General features: G+C 38.2%; 1 protein-coding gene across 1 annotated transcript in view; it reads right to left on the reverse strand.

Annotated features, from left to right (window-relative positions):
- The window catches only part of LOC139740988 (dual specificity tyrosine-phosphorylation-regulated kinase 2-like), a 120,635-nt gene that overhangs the window by 91,164 nt on the left and 9,349 nt on the right, over positions 1–20,122 (reverse strand). The window contains exons 3-7 of the mRNA XM_071651573.1: positions 18,241–18,365; positions 16,092–16,142; positions 14,555–14,706; positions 13,242–13,310; positions 12,817–12,915 (exon numbers count right to left, since the gene is read on the reverse strand). Coding sequence (XP_071507674.1) covers positions 12,817–12,915; positions 13,242–13,310; positions 14,555–14,706; positions 16,092–16,142; positions 18,241–18,365 — 496 coding nt within the window. The remainder of the gene's footprint in view (positions 1–12,816; positions 12,916–13,241; positions 13,311–14,554; positions 14,707–16,091; positions 16,143–18,240; positions 18,366–20,122) is intronic.

Consider the following 20,122-nt stretch of genomic DNA (forward strand, 5'->3'; position numbering starts at 1 on the left):
CAAAGTCCCTCTAACAAACAGGGTTAATATTTCATTTCCTGCCCAAGGTTATTGATGCTTTCATGTCCTACCACAGCAGTCCGTCAAACCTGCTTCATCACGCTAATTTTCTTAAATGCCTTGACATTAAGTCTGGTAAATTGAAAATAAAAACAATCTGAAATTGATTTGCTGGCCTTGGATTGATGAATCTTTAATGTATAAAATAATAATACAATGGTTAATCTCCCGTAATCACTGTACTTTTCGATCATTAATATTTCAAATAAGCATTTCCTCTTTGCATTGCTAAATGGTCGGACAGTGCTTGACCTTCATTAATAATCTATTTAAAGTACATTCATTATTCCATCTTGGGTGATTTACTGTAAAACAAGATATTTTCGCGGAATGAAATATTTGCGAATTGGAGCCAACAGCCTTTTGAGCAGCATAAGATTTTCACAAGTTGCCTCTAACATCTAATGCATATAATGTAGACAAGAACTTTCATGTGCATTTTCATTTCGCAAATCTTGACTCTCGCGAAATTCGCAAAATTAGGATGCGCACGAACATTCCTCATTTTACGGTATGTAGTGGGCAATGGAATGAGGATTTCCAGAGACCTGTGTATGGTTGCAGTGCTGTTTGCAAAATCACAGACAAAAATCTCATAGAGAAGTAAAACACCCCCTCCCCCCCCCCCCCCTTCAGTATCATTTGTGACCTTGCATAACAAAACCAACAAAAAGTAGCCAGACATGGATTGGCAGCCTCTGAAAGAGCAGAAATTAAGATTCAAAATGATGTATTTTTACATGGACACAGAAAATCAATTGTGAAGATATTTCTTACTGGTTGTCAAATTCACGCTCTCCAAAAGTAGCATGAAATTCATGAAAGTCAACGTACTGTGAATATCTCTGCGTTTACAGTAGCACAAATGACATCATTCAAATATATATAGACTTGGTGTCTGCATCCAGCTTGAAATTTGGTAACAGAAAAAAAAAATAGAGAGTGAAACACAACAAGTGGATCCCACCTTTTATTAGGACCACTTTGTTTTACTCTTTTTTTTTATATCTCAGCCATTTCAAAACCAATTTTCATCATATAAACTTTTAATTTCTCTTAGAATTGTATGATTTTTAATATTTCATGTACTAAGTGGTTTCTAATCATCTTGCAGAAAGTAATACCTGATCCCTATCTCAACTAAAACTGATACCATCCCTTTAAAAAGGCCAGACAATGATTGGGCAAACAAAATCAAGGAATTTAAAAGTATGTTTATAAACAACATAAAAATATCGGTGTGGAAGAGGAACTCACTCAGCAAGGGGCCTACCACTAGCGCCACCAGCAAAACTCATTTCCATAGTATCTTCCTGACAGACTTGTTAGCATGCATCCTATGATCCCCACTCCAGATAGGCAGGCTTTGAGCATTTGCAGTTTTTATTTCTTCCCCTCTCTATCCCCCCCCCCCCCCTCTCTCTTCTTTCCTGTTAAAGGAGACCTCCGGATGATTTTCAGACTTTTACATTCGAACAACTATAAATTAGTTATATATTGAGTACACAGAGTTTCAGAATTTATAGTGATTGGGATGAGGAATAAGAATATTTTTGAAATTTAAAACAAATTGTAACGAACAAGGATGATGAGAGAGCAGCCTCACCATAAGAATGTATGAGTTGGTAGCATATGTTGGAGCGACGCTCAGCCGAGGATATGAATATTCTGCTTTAGGATTTTTAGAGTTTACTCAGTTTAGGATTAGGGTTAGGGTAAGGGTTAGGGCAAAGGTTAGGGTTATAGTTAGGGTAACGTTAATCTCGGTTTCCTGGGGTAATAAACTGGATAAAGTCCAAAAATCCTATTAAAGCAGAATATTCATATCCTCGGCCGAGCATCGCTCCAACATATACAGTACTCTCCGCGTAATCGGGTATCGCTTAAATGGGTACTCCGTTTAATTGGGTAGTAATGTCAAAAACAGTTCCAATGCACATTAAAATTACCTGATAATCGGGTTGCTTCTCCGCATAAACGGGTAAACGAATTGCTTCTTATCTAATTTCTACCCACATTTTATCGCAGATATAACACTTCAGAAGTCATGAATGTCAAATTTTACACCGCTACTTGCATTCTCTGCTTAATTTGCAGAGAAGACCGATCATTTGGGCAGTGATTAAACATGAAAACACAAGTACTAGCACCGACTTGCCACACGTAAATGAACATTACACATGTATATGTAGCTGGAACTCACAGCTGCATAGACAGACAGGAGTTGAACACACAGTTTGCGCTTCTCCCTTGCTCCGCAACAATATTCAAAATACGAGAAGTTTGCAATGAAAATCAGGCAATGCACCAGCAACCCGCCGTTCTGCGTGACTAGTGCACGTAAAGAGTCGTGTTCATTTCGGAAAGCGCCTGCGTTTTAGCGAGGAGTCTATAATCAAACAACAAAGTTTTCTGAAGTTTTCTGTCCATAAAAAGACTGTGAATTATTGCTCATGAATGAGCAAGTGTAAGGTATGTGTAATGTGCCGTGCAAGCACGCATTTTCCGTAAGTATAAAGTGTAGCTGTTTGGTGCAGTGTACAATGTATGTACATACACATTGTGTGTGTCAATTGTGAATGAGACGTGTTCTTCTGTTAATCGGGTACTCCGCTTAATTGGGTAAGAAACGCTCTGCCCGAGCCTACCCGATTATGCGGAGAGTACTGTACTACCGTATCAGTTGGGGCTCAAGAAGCAGAACAAAGGAAGAAGGCGTGCATAGATTCTAAACAGGTGAACTTCTCTGCTCAAGGACCACAATGAATTCCACAAATCTATAACATGGAGCTGTCAATTTATGTACCAGTACTACACATCATGTGAAATTATGAAAATCGTCTCGAATGCCCCTTTAAAGGGATCGTACAGTTTTGATTGAGACCTAATTTCAGGTTTCTAACATTTTTTGGTGAAATAATGAGAAACCTCTTATGAAATATGAAAGAGCATGTAATTCTGTGAGGAATTGAACGTTTATTTGATGAAAATTTGTTTTGAAATGGCTGAGATATCAAAAAAAAAAGAGCGATTCTAATAAAGTGTGGGACTCACACTTTATTATGATCGCTTTCTTTTACTTTGTTTTTGGATGTTTCAGTCATTCCAAACCCGATTTTCATCAAGTAAACTTTGAATTCCTCTTAAAATGGTATGCTCTGTACTATACAACGTATTATAAGTGTTTTCTTGGTATCTCGCAAAAAGTTAAAAGCCCAATTCTCATCTCCACCAACACTGTACCAACCCTTTAACTTGAATATCTCTTTCTCTCAGTGTTCCTCTCTCCCCATCAATCCATCTATCCTTTTTCGGCTGAAACTCTCTTATCTCCGGAGATGACAAACATTATCCCAATTAAAAGATGGAGCCTGCCTAATCTCAGCTGTTGAATATTCACATCTGCACCTACCAGTGCCCCTCTCCCCTTTCCCTCTCTCTCTCTCTCTCTCTCTCTCTCTCTCTCTCTCTTACTCTCTCTCTCTCTCTCACTTATCTCTCTCTAAAAAACTACCAAATGGTAGCATACTTTCTCATAATATAAGTTTCTTAAAGTATGATATGTTGGACCAATTTAATTGAAACACACACATTTCTATTAATTTGATGTCAGGTGGGTTTTTTTTTTCCACATCTCATGTTTTGTACATCAACGCTTTTTTAAGCGCTATGAGCACCAAAAGGTGGACCCGTGCGCTGTACAAATAGCCACTATTTATTATTATTATCATTATTATTATTATTATCATCATCATCATCATCATCATCATTATTGTTATTATCATTCTTATTATCATTATTATTATTATTATTATTATTATTATTATTATTATTATTATTATTATTGTTATTATTATTATCATTATCATTATTGTTATCATTATTATTATTGTCATCATCATCATCATCATTATTATTATTATCATCATTATTATTATTATCATTACTATCTTCATTATTACTGTCATTACAGTCATAAAGTTGAACATAATGTGGAGTTCAAATCTTATCTGCAAGACACTGGCTCCAAGCACACACTAAACAGTATTGAACATGACATGCTTTTGTTTTTCATTGATTCACATACAGTCATGAAAAAGGCCAAAGGGCACTAGCTTGGGAATTAATAGTGTGGTTGGCAAACTACTTCATTGGCAGCAATCTACTTTATTATTACACTTATAATACATACATATATAAATTATACATATCAGTCATTACAACAGCTGAGTGAGAAGATGAGAAAAGTAATTCTTTGACATTACAAAAGTGCAATTGTATCTTCATCACTTTTTGCAAAGCACAAACCCTGTGACCTTTATGCACTGTTGCATCACAGATGTGTGCAAAGATGCATTGCTGGCATATGACTGCATATCACTAAAAAGTAATGATCATTACTCCACCAAAAGAAAAGTGATAAATGAATAAAAAAGATGAACGAGTAAATGTATTAATGAGGCCAAAAGAGCGAGGTCTCGTTGGCCATTGAAATGACAAGGATATCGCTTGTGACAGATGAGAGTCGATTTACACTATTTGCTCTTGATGCGCAGTGATGCGGGTAACACCTCAATTTTTTATTTTTTTTTTTTAAATTTTTTAGAAACACATTGGGAAGTGGGTGATTAGAGGCGATCTGATGTCCACCTCTTTAGGTGGTCGATGTCAAGTGATGCGAGGGACGTTTTTCGGTAGAAACAGAGCTGGTAAAAAAAATTCACGGTACAGTGCCAGAAAGTCTCAAATTCTTACCGAGAGATTCTGTGCATTATTCTATTGATTGCAGCAGCCGCATCACACTATACTAAACTGTAATGTACTGCACTGTGTGCCTTTTGAGTCTCGGTCTGAATGCCGCCATCTTAATTGTTTACTTGCCCATAAGGTAGTGCGTGCGCAACCCAATCTGTGACCTTATAAGACCCGACTTCCTGGTTCACCACTGACTGCAAGTTCCCTCGCCTTGCATCCCCCTGCATCGCCACGTAGCATGATATCTTATTGCTCAGTAGAAACAGTTCGGGTCGTAGCTGAACACAAGGCGATGCACGTGACAAAAATTTGCAGTGTATGCGAGATAATGCGTAGTGTCCAGGAGAATCGTACAAAAAGACAGAATGATACTGTAATGGTCTGTTTCAAGGATAGCTTTTATCAGTTCACACTGTTGAAGAATGTACAATGTGGTAAATAGATTTTCTGTGATTCTCTGTATGAAAATTACTGCAGGACCACACTTTTAATGATCTAGTCATTGAAATACCATCATCTAAAAAATTTTTTTAAAGAAAAAGAAAAGAAACCAAAAAAATTTCCTCTGATATTTTTGGTATTGCAAAAATTTTGATATGCATATATCAAAAGAGATATCTTTCTCTTGCACTAAATTTGCCTTATGAGTACTTGAGATTTTGTATGATTGACAATTAATGATGGGCAAAGGTATAGCCAAATTTTCTAGGATTAGATATTTGTGTGAAACACAGTAAAAGCAGCTATAGCTTTATTAGGGAAAATCAAAGGTTCGATCTACCTTGTATCAGTCTTTCGAAGCCATAGAAATCTACATATATATTGTCAAGTCTGTGCTTACACAACTTAGCAAATTATTCAACCAGCACGGTCTTTGTCGCTGGCATTAGTGTCTCTAGTGCACCCTCAGCTTAGCCAAACCCTCTGTGGAATCACGCAAAATTAGCTGGTGCACGCAATAGCCGTGCACTCTGCGAAAACTAAGATAGAGGCACCTGAAATTTGACACCAACGTTAGGGCATCTCCGCTTGGAGCATCGCATTCCCCTAATCAAGATTAGACCTGAAGCGTTTTGAAAACACAAAGAAGCCAGCTATCTATCAACACACACACATACACACAAACACACAGACTCATGCACACACAGATAAAGGTAACAAAAGACAACAGACTTTATGACATCTCTGCGATAGTGTCTCTTTTTTCCCCGTGGGGCGAGGAGGAGATCCCCTGGGAAATTTAGCCAAGGAGGGTATCCTCTTTGCACCACTGAACCTAACTTTTGCAGTTGGTAATTGAGAGGAACTTGAGGTAGAAAGGAGAGAGAGAGACGGGACAGTGACCAAGTGGCATCCCGCAAACATTGTTTGCCCACTAACATCAGCTGATGGTCTGTTCATTTCTGACCACTAACTCATCACGGTGATTTCAGAGAAGTTATGAGAATATAAAATCCCTCCATAAACACCCGAACATTAACCCGTTGAGGGTGGGCTGATTTTGCTACAACTCGCATTTCCCATAGGCACTTGCCTGAGTATATTCGGGACTCGTCCTCAACGGGTTAACCCTAGCGACCTCCCTGTCATAAATATCAAGGCGCGTCTACATTTACATACTCTTTCTTGGATTAATCTTTGTGGGGAAATCTGACTGAAGTGCTGAACATTTCTGCAATGCCGCAAACGAGAGATTTGCTCTACACATGGACAGGCAGCGCTGCATTCCCCATTCAATAGTCAATGATATAAATGCATCATACCAGATTATATGCCAGACAAATACACTAATTATACAAAGTGCATGTTTGCTTTGCTATAGCTGAAAAAGAATATGTGACAAAGGATACTGTGCATGGTGGGTTTTTTTTGGGGGGGAGGGGGGTTTGCAGTGTTGACTTTCTGAGTTTTGCAAGTCAACAGATATTCGCAAAATCATGACTCGCAAAATCAACAACTCATAAATATATTCCTTCTGTATCAAAATAAGTGCATTGTACACTGTTTGATAATTCTTTCACATTCCATCCATGGGATTCTTGACTGCGAATTCAACCACTGGAAAATTGTTGTACAAGTCCACAATTGCAAAATATTACATTCATAAAATATATGGCGTATACAATAGATGAAATGGAATAGTTATGACGGAATACGTGATAAGTTTTCTGCAGGAGACAAGATAAGTCATAGAGCTGTTTAGCTATCTTGTTAATTTATGCAGGAGACATAATGGCCTGAATTCACGAAGGTTGTACAAATGAAACCATGGTTTAAACCATGGACAAAAACCATGGAACGCCAAGTGTCGCACGGAATATTTCGTTACGAAATTGGTCATTTCATCGACAAAATGACTGTTTCGTTAATAAAATTATCATTTCATGGACGAAATGTTCATTTAGTTACAAAATGTTGTCATTTCGTTACAAAATAATCATTTCATCAACGAAATGACTGATTTCGTAAGGAAATATTCTATGCGACACTTGGTGCTCCATGGTTTTTGTCCATGGTTTAAACCATGGTTTCATTTGTACCACCTTCATGAATTCGGGCCTATAAGTCAAAGAGACGTTCAGCTACAGATCATTTCATTAATTGTGCTTACACCGCTTTGACACTTTCAAGCAAGATTTCATCAGGGATAAGTCCTGTCACTTGATTGCCTAATTTATCGTTTCAAAATGCAATTATGTGGACAGAAACACCTTCCTCAATGCGCTGGATATCTCGCTGAGAATGCTTGAGCTGTGGGGCAACCGGCAGTTGAGAATAAACATCACGAAGTTGCCATGCACTTACTCACTGTCACATTTTCACAGCTGTCTTCTGGTCATCATGGCAAATGAGAAGCTTTTAAAGGGATTATTCAATCACAGACTAGTGAATGGACAAGACATAATAATTCTAGAGTTCGGGTATGGTATTTGACACATGGTAACATGTGTGAAAGCGTAAATGGCAGGCAGAAATGAAGATTGTGTGCGGAAAATTGGCTCAGAGAGCGAGGGAGAGAGCTGACCGATCCAAAAACAAAAAGTCAATTAGAACGAATGGCCTCTCAAATTTTATCAGGATCGCCATAAATCATAAGACTCATGCTTGTGACATTCATAATTGACCGTAATGGACATGCAATTGACCAATATGAAATTACCACACACAGTCCCGACGTGCAGGAACTTTGTACTGCTGAAAAGTCAATCTAATATACGAAATGTAAGCGGATATGGTACAGTGAACACACGGCGGCTTTAGTCTTGACGAATGGCAGACGATTAAAACCTGCAAATGCTTTAACGTGTACAGTACCATCTCTACTGCTTCCACACAGTGTGCACGCAATTGCAGGCAACTCGTATTTGTGACGTGTGCCTGCTGATAATGCTTTGTATCTTGACAAGTCTGCCATCTTACATCATTGCCAATGTGATGAATGCAATTGTGTCTTGCTCAGAATTTTCAGAATAGGAAGAGAAGATACTTTTTCTTTCTCTCTCAAAGTTTTGACTTTTTTTCAAGATGGACTACAGCTCAAACATTTGAGTTCATATTATATTTCTGGATGCTGCATCGATCACCACAGCATGGGAAGAAAGCCTAAACCCAACAGGCTCTTCCGGTCATCCTTCGTAGTCATTCCTCCCTAGCTTCAATGCTCCATAGCAACAGTAAACATAACATACAAACAAATAAACAAACTCAACGAGCGGGATGGGATCATGTTGACTTTTATGACTTGGTCGTTAACACTCAGAAGTAAGTACGCATCGCAAGATACTGAAAGCAGATGGCAACTTAACGACTTCACTGGAGTGACATGAAACCATTCCATATTTTTTTTTAAAAAGATAGAGACATCTACATATGTATATTGGCAACAACAAAAACAACCATTTCCTTTTTAGAATGCATTTGTTGTCATGGTACTCTCCAGTAGTATACTTGTTCATTATCATAAAGTCATCTGACATGGCATTCTGTAGCACTGAAATAATTAAAATCAAAACAAAAGGAAAACTAGACCAATCTGACTGCAGCATGCAGTCAACTTCTGTGTGATGACTAAGTCTTCTCATGCAATAATACCTGCATATAGGTACATGATGCTTCATTTACATTTTGAAGGAGTTCATCAATCTTGATTACTGACCTCGAGGACTGACCTTACTCCATCTCTGCTCAGGTAAGATATTACCAACTCACTGCTATCCATAACACCAAACAACATCATCATTGGGCTTTCTTTCTGCAATTTATGGTAGGAAATGACACTTTAAACTTTCAGTGATCTTTGACCTTTGCCTTTTAGGCAATCGAATCACTGTTCAGTTTTATCCTTCCGACAAAATTATATTACCATTGGACATCCTGGCTATGGTTATGGCTTGAAAGGGATGTTTTAGTCAGTACATTGTAAATCTATCTTAACCTTTGACCTTTCATTACTGTCCTGTCATGTAAAGATGTATATACTTTTTCCATACTTACTTTTCTGTCAGCTTTCAAAGTATAATGCATTGATGACTCATATTTATATGACTCCTATTGTGTTGATTTTTTTTTTTCAATTTGATCAAAGCGATGTAAGTGTAATGCATGCTTTGTATTTTTTTACTCTTTGTTGGATGAAAAATATTTACTGAACCTGAACTGAACTAAACCGATGTATCCATTCTGCCAAATTACATTACCATTGGTCACCATAGCTGAAATTATGGCAAGGTAAAACATTTTTTTTTCAGCAAAATTTGTGATCTTTCGCCTTACAAGATTTTGTCTAAAGTTTAATCAGAATGTCTACATCTCATGCAACATATCTGAATTATGAAAGTGTTTTGATGTTTTATTAGCAAGATCTTGAAAAAAAAAGGCTCATTTCACTTTGTTTTCTATTGTTTTGAAAGGAACAAGGGTTAAATCTACGCAAAGAAAAAAAAAAATGTCCGGATTGTCTTTACTGTTTTCGTGATTATTTTAATATCCAAGTTTACTGCACACAAGACTCAAAAGGGTAAGTACAGGTGGAAAGGTACATGTTCATGCTAATTGCAACACCACTGACTTTAATCTTGACATCAGATTCACAACTGCTACAGAGCTCTATAAATATGCGTAAAGGCATGAGCGAATTATCCCCAGATCAATATCATATTCATTCCCAACCGCTGCCTGGGAGAAGAGGCATTTCCAAGAACATTATGCTTCTTTCATAAGTTTTTCTTCTTTTTTTTTTTTAGTGTATGACAATGTTGCCCTCATGTTTTTTGCATGGTTAGATTGACTTGGACGACACATGGTAACTCTTCTTTATTCCCTACAATCCATTGTTTCCATTCTTTTGTTTGAAAAAAAAAAATCCTCAATTTACCTTTTCTCTGTTTCTCCCTCTCTCAGTTTTTCCCCTCCTTTTTCTCTTCCTAATCAATTATCCTTTTTAACCGAGGCTTGAGAGTGAATGGCGGCCAAACACCAATGCAGACTTTTGCGACAAGTTAGGTACCTGACGCCGAGCTATTGATTACCCATCACATTCATAGAGGGGATGGGGAAGTAGATTGATTGTATGTATACCCAGACACTGGGAAGTAGTGAGGGTAGGGGGGGTGGGAGAAATCAAACTTGCTCAAGCAAAAGATTCTCGTGAGCGATATCAAATGACGGCGCGAGGTTCAAGGAGAATTCACCCAAGAGTCAATTGCCCCTGACAGGTTTTCCAGGAAATAAGTGCGTCGCAAAGACGAGAGAGCATAGCATTATTACATCCAAACCTCTCCACCATTTCTTGAACGTGCTCATAGTTCCCATTGCACACAGAGTACTGAGTGCTCATTGATAATACTGAAAGCTGTTCCTTGTTTTTGAAGCCCTTAAGCTGTATAAAGTTAGTAGTCTCATTGCTGTAGTGTGGCTTGCTCAGTAAACTTTTATTAATTACAGTGATGATGTTGATGATGATGATAATGATGATGATAATGATGATGATGATGATGATGATGATGATGATGATGATGATGATGATGATGATGATGATAATGACATTGATGGTATTGATGATGATGAAAGAAATATCACAAAATCATCAAAATTGCAAGGACTGGTCATGGCAATGCTGACTATGATCATGAGATCAGAGAATGATAATGACGACAACAATATCATCCTAGTAGACAAGAAAAAGGTGCAAACTTTTTTTTTAATGAGGTATAGCATGCCTTCACATGCTCCTTTCTTTCTGCAGGTCTAAATTAAGGGAAATCTACTATTATTCCGCCTCCTTTCACTTGGGGGGCAAAGAAAACTTCAAGGCGACTATAAGCAAGAATGATTGCACGTTATAATGCATATATTTATCATAACATCTTTCAAATCATTCACTTCCCAAGAATTCTCTCTCGCTCCTCTCTCTTTCGAGCATTCGTCTCTCTGTCTGCCTCTCTCTCTCCCTCTCTCTCTCTCTCTCTGTCCACCTAAGCCGTTCCTTTGCAAGGCAGGTGATATGTCATTCTACATAGAAACCTAACACAACACAGACATTTTAGTAACCACACTAGCTGTGATAAGTGGGAACTATTCAATCGACAGTTACTCCATCCACCCTTTACTCTCTGTATTGAAAGCAGCTGTAGTCGACATTCCCACACGATAAATCACTAGAGCATCGAAAAGCTAAAATGTTTATTTTCATTGGAATTATGAAGACAATTTGACGATAATCATATGTTTACTATTTGGTAAAACCACAGAGTGACTGGTAGAACTAAACTTCTACACCTGCTGTATCATTATGAGTGTGTAAATTGCCAACTCAAAGCACACATTAGGCATCCACGCTGTAACCAGTTTGAGACATTTTAGCTCTACTCCAAAGATAGTGCGATAACAGCACGCATTTAACCTTTCTGATGATGAAATGCACATATACACTCAAATCCAGTGGCAATACAAATGTGATGATAAAGGGAAATTAAGGATATCCTCAATATGACCATTTCAAACAGATACTACGAAAAATTGAACACTGCTACTGCTTTTCAATAATGAAGCCACTATAGCGGTGTGGAAAGTGTTCCTGTGTTTTAAAAGCCTTAATACAGAAGACACACTTTAATTTCTGCACTTTCAGGTGATGATGGCAAACACGTGCAGGTCTGTGCTTGCATAGCACACAGAAATCATATTTCTGTTTCGGAAGAAATATTAGATTATGGGACATTCCTCGCTGCATGCTACATTCCCGCAAATCCAATAAGGAATTTGAATTGTGTAATCATGCCTCCAATGAGAAACACAGAAATGAGAGAAATAGGTTTTGGGAACATGAATAGAGCTTATCTTGATGAAGAAATCTGCAAAATATCATTAATGTTGCACAAACCAATCCTTCTCTCTTTCTCCCTCTCCTCCTTATTTATTCCTTCCATTCATCCATTCATCCATTCATCCATCCATCCATTCTGTTTAACTCTCTGAATGTACATGTATCCATGTAGCGCTCTTTCTCTCTGGGTACCACACAGATTGTTTTTTGTTTTATTTTTTTTGTTTTGTTGCTTTTTCAGTGGAAGCTACGATAGCATGGGGATGATTCTTGTTGTTGTTGTTTTTTCAATGCAGCCAAATTTTGATTGCTCCATCCATTTTTTTAGGCTTTTTTGTTTTCTAATCCAGTCCCCCTGTGCAGAGGAACTGCAGTGGATCTGTGGAAATGACGATGGACTCATAAGATCCTAGGTTCAAGACCCATAGCAGCAGTGATGCCCCCCTAGTCAAGGCACTTTATATCTACTGCTTTAATAGACCTTCAGAGGAGACCTAAAGCTGTCAGTCCTGTGGACATTTGCACGCCATTCATCGCTTCCATGGTGGTCACGTACAATTGTACAACACGTCAATTCAAATAGAAAATTTAAATCAAATAATATTTTGGGTTTTTTTTTTTTTTTTCTCACAGCACAACCATTTAACAGAAGACAAGCTCACATGTACATCGCTTACCTCCTTTCCATCCGTTATCTTCTTGAAGACATGATGTAATGGCCATGGCTGCATCAGTTCAAAGGTCATACAGAAAAAGGGCCCCAGTTTGAAGGTATTCTGTAGGAAAAAACATAAGATATGAATTACGAGTTATTCTAAAACAGTTCATTTGCAGTAGAGCAGACACATCTCTCTGTAAGCCTACACTTCTTGCTTCGCAGTTTGCACACACATAATTACAGAATGTGTATCTGCCTAAAGATTTTCCCCCTTTGATCCATGTTGTTCCAATGAGCAGTTTTTGAAATTTAAGAATTGGAGCCATCTTTTTTTTTTCTTTTTTTCTTTTTGGCCTGATCAAATAAAATAAGGCTATAAAGTTACTAAAAGAAAACAGACTAAAAGAAAATAGACAAATTATACAGGAATATATAACAACTTACCAACAATTTGACTATTCCACAGATATTATGGCTATCTGCCTTGTTCAGCTCCAAAATCAGGTGACTCTCCTGTAGTGAAAAAAACAAACAAACAAGAAGATAACAAAAAACGTACATTGGATGATGATCCCTCATTTAAACTAAAACATAGATGACACATCCATGAATTCTACAGTATTGAAAATTTAACTTAAATTTGTTATCTTCTGAAAAATCAGACTGGGTGATGAAGCAAATCTACTGCAGTAGCTCGTACAGATTTATACTTCATTAAAAAAAATAAACGAGATCGTTCCTGATTATTTTTTTTCCCATCAAAAAGCAAATTCGAAAAAAATCATCAGTGTAGGGATACATTAAGTATCATACATTGTTCCATTATGAGGCAATTAACACCATTTATTGCTACACGCCCGTGAATTTTAGAATCATCAATTAAACAAAACAAAAACAATTTTTCGCGCTGTTGATGACTAATGCCATTAAAACCTTCACAGGTATGACTAAGCATTATAGTCTAATTAAACTTTCATGGTCAACCCAGTAAACAATATCTTCACTTTCTAGCCTATTGTAGCTGCCTCTGTAACATTTTTTTCTTTGAACGAGCAAATCAACATCATGATGGTATTGCATTACTCTCATTAAAAACATTCTGATACTATCACCTATCACACCTTCAACAGCTTTATGTATGTGGATAGTCTACCTCTATCTAACAGCTGAAGTATTTCTAATATCTAATAAGGAGCTTTAGATTTGCGACACAGACGTTTAGACGACTATTACACTGGCTGTTCTCCTCTTTCCCTGCATGTTGCAAAGTAGTTTTAGATCAAAGTGAAGACACGCCCTGTAAAAAGTTGTTTCATTGAAAGGTATTTATTGAATAACATCCATTGCAGCCCGCAGGCTGAATTGCGGAGATCTTACATGAATCAGCATGAATACATTCAAATGTATACAAGCATACAATAAAAATATCAACTAAAAAAGTAAAATGGCACCCCCATATGATCAGTGCATCAAGTAGACCCTCTCTGCATCGTGAATTGAGCAAATGCAAAAAATGGCCCAGAACGTGTAGTAAAAACTCAGACGATGCAAGATCAATTTTGATAAGCAATTTTGCGCATGCACAGAACAAGTTTTTTTTTTCCTTCATATGTCCACATCGCAAAATTTAAAGCCCCCTATTGTATCCTTTGTGCTTCCTTGGCATATATGAGAGTGAAGGAGAGACAGAGAGAGGGAGAGAGAGAGATTGAAGGAGAAAAATGGAGAAAAGGAGAGGGGAAAAGGAGTAGTTGTACCTGATAGCCCAGGGCAAAGTATTCCGGCTTGAGGATCTTGATGGCCACTTCAAAGTGGCCCGGCCTGAAGGTGTCATGGGCCTGGACGATGGTGGAGGAGTTTCCCCTGCCGAGGACGCGCACCACCTGGTAGCGCCCTGCCAGCAGGCCCACTGATGGACAGAAGGATGGGGACGAGATGAAGAATGGAAGGTAAGGAAATGGAGGAAGTAGAACAGGAATGGTTTATGGACTGAGTACCACTCAAAGGCCATGAACAGCTGAACCAAAGCGTACCATACCTTGCCATGCCAGATCTGGAGTGTTCGAGCGCTCTGTGGAGAAAGCGTACCCCACGAATAATTTTGAGACTCCAGTCAGAGGGGGTCACATGTTTTGTAGCAACAGGGTCGTGCACCTGGTGCGCTTTTACGCTACTTACAGGTGTCCCTAACAAAGAGAATCAACTCTCTGTATTATGATGTAGTGCATGTTTTGCACATTTTTCTCATGCCAACTACTGGTATGATTATGGTGGAGCACATCGGGAAGTGGAGCACATCGGGAAGTGGTCCACTTTTGGCTCGGTATAGTAAGGTATGGTAGACTTTAGGAATGTTCAAGCGCTCCTCTGGCAGGGGAGGGGTATGGTATGGTACAGTATGCTATAGGAGAGCACTTGAACGCACCCTAAGACGATATTGATGCACACAAGAGTTTAGCCAGATTAAACACTATCGAAGTTAATTCTTTCAAAGTAATCTTGAACATTTTCAAAAAGAGAGAAATTCAACATTCAACATTCAACATTCTCACTCTGCTTTTTAAATGCAAATATATAACTCACATAAGAAATATAAACTTTCCACTGCATAGATCTTTCCATAGAAGAATTATATTTGGTCATAAGTATGGTGTGGAACACTGACAATGTGTAGTAATAATATCAACACAGCTTTGAAATAATGCAGTCAGTGATCACTGCCATACTTGATGATATTTCATGCCTTACAATAGTCATCTTGAGACGTCAATGACAAAAATAAAAAGAATTTTAAAAATTAGTGCAAAATGTTTCTGTTAAGAGCATTGTAAATTATGTGATATAATCAAGTTACTGTAAAAGTGGACATTTTCATGCTAATAAATTTTTTGGCACTTGGCCAGGTAGGATGAATATGACATGTTTTTCATTTAGTGGATGGTCACGATGATTGAGAGAGCACTTCTAAGAGCTCACAACTGCCAAGGTGGTTCAATATTTTTGGCCGCACGTACCACAGTAAAAGGTATCTGGTCTGCATTTTAATATGATGGCAGCAAATTCATTCATTCTACAGAATTAGCATGTGTAACGAAAACTACAAATAACATAGCAGTTATACCCTTACAATATGCCTACCTTGCAATCAAAAATATAAAATAAATCCAAGCCAAAAATTTGCGCACTTTTATATTTGCTCGAGCTTCACTTTGCATGAAGATGCGCGAACATTTCTACTTTTACAGTACATCAGAGAAGCCTCCTGTTCTTGAGGATCACGTGGGAAACACTCACCCTTGGAATGGGGCTGAAAGAATCCATCGCTGCTGATACACTTTGAATAGTCTGCAAGTCAATCCATGTATGATTAATGTTTTAGAAGAAGAAAGAGATTTTCACACGGTGTACTGCTTAGGAATCATCGGATAATCTTTCGTCTTATCCAAATCCAGGTGTGACTATTTTGAAATAATTTTGCTGCATTGTGAGTCATCATTGCATATTCATCATATTCTTTTTTATCTCATAAATAGCAGCAGCTCCATAAACTTGCAAAACAAGGCAATTTCAACAATAACCAAATCAACAAAAGTTAAAATGGAAGCTCACGAACCAAATATACAGCACAAGGTCGATTCATGGAACCTTTGTAACGTTACATTCACCTTGTTAAGGCAGATTACTTTCTTCCTATGCAAGTGAAAGATCCTTCAAGGAAAGGATAAGGAAATTATAGGATTATTTTCATTTCCATCATATACGGACAAAATTGCAGGCTGACACTGAAAAAAAAGTGTCATGCTCCCCATTCCATGCTATCTTGTTTAATAACCTGATGAAAAAGTGTCCTTTCCTCTTAGAATCACTGTTTACTACCAGGATGAGTGGAATTACATTACATCCCCCAACATGCTTTTTTCAACCTTTTTTCTTTTCCCTGATGCATCTTCACACTCACACACAAACACATGCACTGTACAACTAGCAGACTTGGTTACACACAGGTACAAAATTAATGGGCAAGTCCACATTACATGCCTTTTGCTTTTTGTTGTTGTTCTTTCCCCATTTATGCGTATACCCAGACAGAACATATAATTTCTCGCCATATACCAGTGGTATAGATCAAATACACTCACATTCACATCCTGTATCCGCTTTATAGACCACACATCCCTGCAAAATATCTGAAACATGTCATCTGCATCGCAGTGAATAGTCAACCTCTTGGATCGACAATGACAGTAAAGTTCACTATACCCATCTAAAGGTTCCATTCTACCCTACTATCAGAGGCGCATCTGATCCTCAAAATGCAAAAATTTCGGCGTTCTGATAAGTTCCGATGGAATCTGATCCGACAAGCTCCAGATTCTCGCACCAAGGCTCACCAAGGGTGACACCAATGCCAGAAGAGCCCAAGACTCTGGTTAACCTGCCTGATGACTGATTAGCCATCAGAAACTCTACAGACAGTCATAGGGCGTTGGCTTGACATGCCCGTTAGCCCCACAACAGAAATCTAACACACATTGGATTGATTTGACACTTATCAGACAGATTCGACATTTATCCGACACTGACTGGACCTGCGACTAGACCTGGGGACCGTTTCATGAAACTTTTTGTCAGTGATTTACACCGACAATTGACTACTGAAATCCTTGCGTCTGATTGGCTGATAGCAAATTTGTCAGTGAAAACCTAGACCTGACGTCCGATGGCGAATTAAGCTCTCAGCGTAGTTCCTTCATCGGAAGATTTTGCCACATCGGATCACACCCGACATGTCCGACACTGACCCGATAGTCGATAGTCAGCAGACTGCAATCGATACACTTCAGTGAGTGGCTGGAAGCAAAAAACTTTGCTTCCGATGAGTGACAGAGGACAAAAAGAAAATCTCTGTGGAACAGGGGTATAAGCAGCTATACAGGACGTTCTTACAAAGGTGTGCTCTGGTTCAACACACATCAAACATGCTATGACTGTGAAACTGTGTGCTTTACACACACGTAGCTTACAGCATACATAAACGATGAGCACACCAGTTACTGTATGTGCCATATATCTAGCGAGTCTAATTCTTCGCGAATCGAGACTTCCAGACAATTTTGCGAGTGGTTAAATTCACAAGCACGAACTACAGGACTGAATGGAGAAATGTATCATGCATGCACGTCACATTCATGTCAACACTACAGTTGATATTCTCATGTGTTTTTGAATTGGCGAATAGCACTCAACTTGAGAAATTCACAAAAATAAAAACCTCACAAAATATTTGGCGTATACAATACATGTACTACAAAAAAAACACAACAACAATAACAATATAATTACATATTTCTAATATTCACAATTACAGTAAACAAGTTTGTCTTCACTTCTCACTGTTGATACTCAGAAAGGCTACAAGGCCTGGGCACAGTGTCATAGCTACCTTCTTCTTCCACATTCTGCCATCCCGACTGAATCTTGGTGTAAATCTCCTCCAGTCCACCTGTTACACGAGAGATGCAATGCTTTCGGGGCGGGGCCTGCCACGCCTGCGGCGACGAACTCCTCCTGCACAGGGCGATTCACAAAGAAACATGGCTTGCAGATGACGATCTAGTTGCATATATGAGTCAGACGAGTCAGAAATCGAGTTAAAAGACACAAAATGTGTGAGACACATCGCAAGCTGCTACAGCATGGCAGTCTTCACATACAAGGGTAATGGTACACCTACAGTTAGTACATGGCTTGTGCGTGCTTTGACTGTGCAGAGAGCAATGTTTTGCCCTGCTAGCTGCTCTAGCAACATAGAGCTCCAAGCTGATTGTATTAGGGCTACAGTACAGAGTAGAGATATCGCATAAATCACACATTCTACATAAGTTCAAATGAATAAATGACCCCTCCAAGTCCCATTGTCATGATTTACATTATTGTAATGAATATTCAGAAGAATTTAAACAAACCCAAAATATTAGCTGCAATTTTGTCCTCAATTTTTGTTTTGTTTTGTTGTAACTCAAAAGACAGCAAATGGCAAATTCAATAAAATGCAATAAAATAGACACAGGCTATGCATCCCCTCATATGTTCATGTTCTCATCCACCTTTATAAACATAGTTTTTCCTCACCAGACTGCCAAGTACTGTAAAAGTGGATATTTTCGCACGACTGAATTTTTGCGCTTGGCGGGGTAAGAAGAGTTCTGCGAGTTTTTAATTCCATGAAATCAAGACATCAACTGCTGGAACATGAATTATGGTGCACAAAAAAAAAAATCGCATGCTTTTATTTTCGCGCTAGCTTCTGGTTGCGTGAAATGCGCAAAAATTTCAACACTGCGAAAATTTCCACTTTTACAGTAATACATGGCTTACCAATGGATACATGTATGCCCAACAGATTGTAACAACATTTAACCCACCCAAAATATCAAATGCTAGCATCTAAAGACCTATACAATAGGTAAAGAAAAGAGTATATGTTTTCAGCATATAAAGTTATGTCTGCTATATGCTGGAAATTCCATAGAATTCTCCTGATGAACAGACCCAGCACAGGCAAGAATATTATCAAATATATCACATAGAACCATTCACTCAAGCTGCATTTTCGGCACAGGATTCCATGCAAAATCAAAAGAATATATCTACTGAATTACAATGATGTACATCATGGAGATTCTGTAGGAAAGTTTACACTGACTCACAATGACGTACATCATGAAGAATCTGTAGAAAATTTGAATAATGGCTGTTTGGTAGCATCTTCGTTGCTATACATGTCATGTTTTCAGCTTCACTTTTGCAGAAGTACAAAGGGACTCATACTTGATAGTGGTATCACATGTTATTGGTAAGCAGTATTGATCATCACTTTCTATAACTGTGAACATTTTTTTCATAAGGGGGGATTCAAAGTGAACTGTAGCTTGTTGATTTCAAAACATGTTGCCATCTATCTTGCTGTGTAGTAGAAATGCAGCATCTGTCAAGTACTAGCAATTCTTTGAAATCTAGCAAAGATTGTCTATATGGTCAAACTTTACAATCTAAACTACTTGTACATAAGGCTTTGATCATGAGAGTATGTTCATTTTCACAATCTTCTGTACGTCATTTCAAGATCTTGTGGCAGTTATTTCAGGAAACATACTCCACAGATACCTGACGTCAATGGCTTGCCAAAAAATTGTGGGAGACTAGTCAAAATTCTGGTGGCTTATACGAAAGTATAACCTTATTACACTCCATCTAATTCTGCCCTCTTATCTGACACTTGCTCATTATAGTTGTGCACTGGATAAGAGATCCTCACATTCTAA

This window comes from Diadema antillarum, unplaced genomic scaffold, assembly GCF_040938485.1.
Source record: "Diadema antillarum isolate AM-2024a unplaced genomic scaffold, OU_Dant_1.0 seq00000894_RagTag, whole genome shotgun sequence".
Classification (NCBI taxonomy): Eukaryota; Metazoa; Echinodermata; class Echinoidea; order Diadematoida; family Diadematidae; genus Diadema; species Diadema antillarum.